The following is a 6,567-nucleotide window of genomic DNA, read 5'->3' as shown; positions in this document are numbered from 1 at the left end:
TTTTACTCCTAATCTTATGAGACATCTTAAAAGTACTTTTGATGCCTAAAATGATATATATTTTTTTTCCGAAAGCACAATAAAGGGGCTTTAGTCAGTACGCCGCTCACCAACAGACAAATGACGGAGTACCAAAACTTTCAAACGAATCCTCCAACCCAACCCAACCCAACCCAAGCCCATAAAATTAAACCAGTCCTCCCCATATTCGCGAGTGCAGCGTCCGAGAAAGAGAAGGGAGGAGTCCGAATTATACTACAGGATTCACAGCGTACGAGTTGTAGGCGTCACGGAGTTGGTACTCTGTAGTACTTTTGTAGCAGTGGCAGCACTTTCCTCGGTGCCTTTGTAAAGCTTCTTCGTTCTATCATTTGCCCATGGCGTCTGCTCTCAACGGCGTACTTTCAATAAGATTATCCGATGCCAGCTGGTCCATTTCCAACCCACTTCGAACTTCTCAACTCGCTTCACCCATTTCCGTCTCTTTCACTCGTAATCTCTTCTCAACTCTCTCTCTCTCTCTCTCTCTCTATCCATTTCATCTTGCTTCACTCTAATGAATGTTCCCAAACTTCTCCTCTTTTTTTCCTTCCTTTCCTTTTTTTTTTTTGTGACAACTGACATGCATTGAACTGATTTAGCGCGAAGATTGGTGGTGAGAGCTACAGAGACCGATACTAATGAAGGTATGTCCGCGTCTGCATTTTGGATTAGCTTATTTTCTTTTTCCATTTTTTTTCTTTTGTTTTTTTTTTTTTTAAAAGATTCTTAAACCCGATGGGATACAATCTATGAGATTGAGTGGAGCTGAGCTGCTTTTGTAATTGTTTGGGTGGGTTTGGGTTTTGCATCTGCTGTTTGGAACATGTGTGGCAGTAAAAGCTAAGGTACCGGATAAGACACCCGCGGCCGCCGGTGGTAGTAGCGGTTCAAGCATTAATCAGATTCTTGGAATTAAAGGGGCCAAGCAAGAAACGGTCAGTTATCCACCCTCTCCTTTTTTCTGTTTTCCCTTTTTCTACGAATTTTGGATGTGCCTATGTAAAGAATAACTAGTCCTTGCAATTATGATGGCCCCAGTCTCCCATAGTACTTTTTTTTTTCCTTTTTGGGTGAGAGACGATTCTAACAAGAATTAGTATCCCGAGTTAATAAATAGCTGCTCTTGCTCTTGACCCAAATGTCAAAAAGTTTAGGCACGAGTTTAAAGAATTTATCTGTTCTTTTCTTGTTTACATTTCTCTTTAAGGATATGGTTCTTATCTCACCATTTTTCTCGAACTAATTAAACTGCTGGTTGCTTGAAGTGGCTGAGTTAAATACATTTTAAAGTATTCTTGGTTTGTTTCCTGGTTTACTTCTGCCCGTAAAGGAAGCTGGGAGTGATGACATTTTAAATATTTGGGGCACAAATTTTACTGAGAGTGTTCGCTTGTTTAATTTTGCTATAGTGTGGGAAATGTTGTTTCTTGCATTGCAACTTATGGAGGAAACTAAGAGAAATATTTGGAAAAAAAAGGGTATTCATTGGTGAGCGTGGAGAAATGAAGCGAAGATGCAGACTTTTTTTTCCTGCAATAAAATAAACCAATTTATTTTCATTTCTTCAAGCTTCTGTTTGACTCATAAAATTAGTGACCAAAAAGGCAAAAATTATAGGAAAACCACTCCTCCCTTTTTTTTTGTTAGTGTTCGGGGTCTAGGGACTGCAAGAAAGGAAATGAAATAATACCGGAAGTAAGGAAACTACTGGTACATGCAGTATAATGAATTCTAAAAAATGAAATAAGAAAAAGAAAACGAAAGAAAGATAAATTGAAAATGATGAAGAATTTTTGCAGATTGCATTTCCACAGTTCTATGTACTGATCTAGAATTCATTGTTCTTACCACAAGGATAAATGGAAGATCCGGGTTCAACTTACCAAGCCAGTTACTTGGCCTCCACTTGTATGGGGCGTGGTATGTGGAGCTGCTGCATCTGGTACTTTCCTAGCATTTCTGTTTATACCTACACAATTATTATCACTTTAGGAAGTGCAACTCTGCGTGATTTCCTGAAGAGCATTTTGAGCCTGTGGCCTATTATATCACTGCATTTGGTGACTGTGTCGTTGTTGCTTTTGTGTCCTAACCAGTGCCAAGTTTCTTTCCCAAGTATTCTAAATTTCCTCGAAGACAGCCATAAGCACATTATTTTTGGAGCTTATTTCTCATCTATTCTATGGATCTATTCATCTGATATTCTGGCTCTAACAAGAATTTGCCGATAGGGAACTTTCATTGGAGTTTGGACGATATGGCCAGAGCATTAGTCTGTATGTTGATGTCTGGTCCATGTCTAACTGGCTATACTCAGGTACTAATTCCATGGATGCTATTGTGGTGCTTTCTAGCTCAAGAGGCTTCTGGAAACTTTAAAAAATGTAACTCTAGTTGCTTTGACCTCCAGACACTTAATGACTGGTATGATAGAGAGATTGATGCCATCAATGAACCTTATCGTCCAATTCCTTCTGGAGCAATCTCTGAGTTTGAGGTTTGTAATAGTTGGAATCTTATCACATTTTCTTTACTTCAACTAAAATTTGACTTCTTAAGACTTGGCTTTCAGGTGATTACCCAAATATGGGTACTGCTTCTAGCTGGCCTTGGTTTGGCTGGATTATTAGATGTGTGGGTAGGTCTTTAAAACTCCTAGTAGTGTGTTACACTAAATCGTGTTCCTAAAGTGTTTTACTTTTTAGGCAGGGCATGATGTCCCAGTGCTATTTTACCTTGCTGTTGGTGGGTCCTTACTATCCTACATCTACTCAGCTCCTCCTTTAAAGGTTATCTCCTTTCAGCTCTCAAGAGAGCATATAAATTTTATTTATTTGCTTTTGTTTCAAACCCCAACCTGAGTTTGCTTCTTAATTGCAGCTTAAACAGAATGGATGGATCGGCAATTTTGCTCTTGGAGCAAGTTATATAAGTTTGCCATGGTGTGATATCTTCTACTTTATGCAAAAAAATTTACTATTCCATCCTGAAGCTGATAGTTCAGCTCCATAGTACTGTTCTTTGTATGGTCTCTTGTATCTACCTAGTCTTTCTATTGGTCTAGTCAAATTCCAACATCCTGGTCTCAAGTTAACTCAACATCCACTGACTGCACATTTGCTTCAATTTCTCACTTACAGGTGGGCTGGTCAAGCTTTATTTGGGACCCTTACACCTGACATAATTGTTCTCACACTCTTATATAGCATAGCTGGGGTATGTATCCGCAGGTGCATCATTTGACAACGTCAAAATTGGCTTAACTAATTTCATTTTTTATTTCATTTTAGCTGGGTATAGCCATTGTAAATGACTTCAAAAGTGTTGAAGGAGATAGAGCACTGGGGCTTCAGGTTTGTTTCCTTTCAGTTTTTCATGTTTATGCATGAAAACTTGCTGTCTAAAAGCATGCATGTTTGTTGACATTGATTATGTGCATTACAGTCTCTTCCAGTAGCTTTTGGCACCGAGACTGCTAAATGGATTTGCGTTGGTGCAATTGATGTTACTCAAATATCAGTGGCAGGTAAACGTTGCCCATTTTAGTAAAATGTTCATAGAAGTTCCATTTATGTATTAATACACTGACAATAATTTTTAGTTTCAAGACTGTTACCCAGCAAACCTGCATTTATATTTTATCTGTACCGAAAAACGGGTTTGTTTGTGTATAGAGTTGGATTATCTGCCGCGTCTATTGAAAGTCTGGATGCAATTCATGCACAATATGTTACAAATGCACCATGCTCAGAGAGTGCTTCATGCCCGATTTTCCTTTAGTTTACTTTTTACTATTCAAACTTCTCTGGGATAATGCTGCGGGTTATGCATGCTGAAACATACCCTCAATTCTGCTGTTTTGATCATCTCTGCCATCTAAATTTGGAGAGGTCCAAGTGACCTTGTGGAGCTAATTCTCAGATCCGGCACGGCAATTGTCTGCTCTAATGCAAATCTGTTGCGGCTGACCCTTACGGAGTTTTAATTGACAGCGGATGGTAACTCTACACAGAGTCACCGTCCTATGTCGAAGCACTAGTTGATTGCTGGTGCGGTTGTGCTTTTGTAACAGATTGTTGATTTTCCACCGAATTGATAGTGTTCAATTAACATATTCAGTTCCCTACCCGATTAAGACGCCATTCTATTGCAGGTTATCTTCTGGGCGGTGGGAAGCCATATTATGCATTGGCACTTCTAGGTTTGATCATTCCACAAGTCTTTTTCCAGGTGAGGCACATACATACCTTTGGCCTATACTTGAGAAAAGGTGTATGCACAAATGCATATGCCGCTTGCAAAACTGTCGAGGCTGATTATTCCACTTTCCATGTGCCTAGCATTTTAAAGTTTTCTTTCATATATGGACTCTTTTTTTAAGTTATCCTAAATCCGTATATGCACGATTCTTGTTGCAGTTCAAGTACTTCCTCAAGGACCCAGTGAAATATGATGTCAAGTATCAGGTTTGTCTTTCTTTTCTTTCCCTGTGGCAACATGAATGATGCTAAATCTAAGTGCAGGCTGCAGTAGCGCCGCCCTCTGCTTGCCATAGAATGAATTAATTTACCAAGAAAAAGAAAGTAGGCGCTATGCCTCAAACATGCATTTGACCATAAACTGAATACTGTTGAGACCTTCATTCTCCTGATAGCTTTGCCTGATATCTCGTGACTGGTTTCCAGGCTAGCGCACAACCATTTCTTGTTCTTGGCCTTCTGGTTACTGCTTTAGCAACTAGCAGCTGATTTTGTTGCCGCGCCTACCCTGGTATCGAAAGGAAAGGACAGAGAGCAGAAAGAACAAATCATCGGGAATCAAGGGCCCGCGCAGGCAAATTTTTTTTGGACCGTTTCTTCTCTCTTCGGCCCTGGAGCTGTCTGACCTTGGGCCATCTGTATAATAATTTTGTGTTAACTTTGAAATGCGGCATTGTTGTAACGTAATATAAAATCTTTTGCACTTTTTTTTTTTTTTTTGGGTTCCTTTCCGGTGTCCCCTTTTTTTTTTTTTTTTTTTCGGTTTTTGGGGGGAGTTTTGGGGGAGGGAAGGAGGAGGATGTGCGAGATAAGTGGGACGGAGTGAAAGCGATCGTTACGACTTGACTTACAAGCAAACAGTTTTATGATTAGTTCCCTCTCATGGAGAGTCGGATACAAATCACTCCGATGCCATCGAAAGAAACAAAGCACAGGAAGACTTGTGGATTCAGCGGTTAGAAGTCCGGAACTTGGAGTCATGTATCTCAGCGCCTTCTTCAGCTGCACGTTCAGCTCCAGGCTTGTCGATGGTACTCAGTCCACCCTTTCGGCCCATCTCCTGATACCCTTCTCGTCCCAGCTGCTCTTTCCTAGTCCGCCCTCCGCGGCTTCCCATTTCTTGATACCCTTCCGTTCCCAGCTGCTCCCTCCTAGTCTGCCCTCCTCGGCTCCTCCCTTCATCATTTTTATTTTTAAACCAAAAAAAAAAAAAAATTACACATCCATTTTACATAATCCATCAGAAACACCTAGATTAAATATAAGATGAGAAGATAATACTAGTAACCTTCAGCCAGGTGCTCCTGGGCTTCGAGGCTCTTGCCACCGGTGCCACCAGGGACGACAGTTTCTCCCTGCCTAGCCCTGGCATTCAGTTCAGCTCTCTCTTCTTCTGATGATGCCATTCTCACTCCCTTCTCCTTCTGGGATTCAGTGTGCAACGTTATGAGGCAAAGGTTTTACGGTTAATTTGCTGAAAGCTCGCGTGGTGGACTTAGCATATGTACTATATACTATACAGGGAGAGACCTTTTATTTATTTATTCGTGCATGGGTGCGATAAGATATCGACGCGAACCGATTGGAAGCGACGCGTGGCTGCATGATGCAAATCTCGGAGCCGAAAATCAGCGGGTTTGATGCCACGCACTTGCTTACTCAACAGTCAGTCCAATCTCTACTGGCATTAATGGGCTACCAGATTCTCGATACGAGTCACCTCCCATGCCATGCTATCTTTCTGTTTCTGCAGCCTCTCCTCACCAACGCTGTCTCTAAAATACAAAAAGTCTAACCAAGCAAATAAAAAGAAAAACATGCATGCCTGAGAATGAATCAAATAATAATAAAAAAAAAATGTAATAGTAACAAAGAACCAAGATAAGTTGATAAAATTGCATTTTGAAGGAAATTAAATCAAATTATATTTATTTTCTAATTCTTTTTTGTGTCATGTTTGTTTAGTTTTCATATTAGAATAGGAAACCTCAAGTCAGTTTTCAAATAAATTTTGATTTATAATTGTATTTGTTTTAGAAAACTTTGGAGTCTGTAAATACTACCATTCTAGTAGATTATTATTTGAAAAATTGAATTAAGCTGAGTTTTGAAAATAAGTTTGAGAAAAAAGTCTCATAGTTGAGATTTGTGAGTTATCGTGAGCGAAAAGTTACGATTTGATATTATTATTATTAGGTTTTGAGTTAAATAAAATTATTGAATATTTGTTCAGTATTTGTTCTCCTTCTCTTTCCACAAATTTTTA

At 39.6% G+C, this 6,567-nt stretch overlaps 2 protein-coding genes across 3 annotated transcripts; one reads left to right on the top strand and one right to left on the bottom strand.

The window, feature by feature from the left end:
• The first annotated feature begins 233 nt into the window (after nt 1-233).
• LOC113693965 (chlorophyll synthase, chloroplastic-like) lies at nt 234-5,016 on the top strand. The gene is made up of 15 exons (XM_027212774.2): nt 234-492; nt 642-686; nt 877-977; nt 1,897-1,984; nt 2,274-2,359; nt 2,453-2,539; nt 2,615-2,680; nt 2,748-2,831; nt 2,923-2,984; nt 3,183-3,258; nt 3,333-3,395; nt 3,487-3,568; nt 4,196-4,272; nt 4,461-4,508; nt 4,728-5,016. Exons 1-15 carry the CDS (start codon nt 378-380, stop codon nt 4,788-4,790), a joined length of 1,143 nt encoding a protein of 380 aa, XP_027068575.1. The 5' UTR covers nt 234-377; the 3' UTR covers nt 4,791-5,016.
• LOC113693966 (protein SLE1) lies at nt 4,493-5,821 on the bottom strand. 2 transcript variants are annotated; one of them, XR_011815615.1, is made up of 3 exons: nt 5,590-5,821; nt 5,153-5,477; nt 4,493-4,937 (listed from the first exon to the last, which is right to left on the bottom strand). XR_011815615.1 is itself a non-coding variant. In XM_027212775.2 (2 exons), the coding sequence occupies exons 1-2, from the start codon at nt 5,705-5,707 to the stop codon at nt 5,251-5,253; spliced, it is 345 nt and encodes a 114-aa protein (XP_027068576.1). In that variant the 5' UTR covers nt 5,708-5,821; the 3' UTR covers nt 5,149-5,250. The 2 variants fall into 2 exon arrangements, 1 of the variants encoding a protein (XP_027068576.1); XM_027212775.2 differs by lacking the exon at nt 4,493-4,937 and having other exon boundaries at nt 5,149-5,477.
• Between the last annotated feature and the right edge of the window lie 746 nt (nt 5,822-6,567).

This window comes from Coffea arabica, chromosome 6c, assembly GCF_036785885.1.
Source record: "Coffea arabica cultivar ET-39 chromosome 6c, Coffea Arabica ET-39 HiFi, whole genome shotgun sequence".
Lineage (NCBI taxonomy): Eukaryota > Viridiplantae > Streptophyta > Magnoliopsida > Gentianales > Rubiaceae > Coffea > Coffea arabica.
Note: the sequence above shows the minus strand (reverse complement) of the source record. Positions and strands in the feature narration are given on the sequence as shown.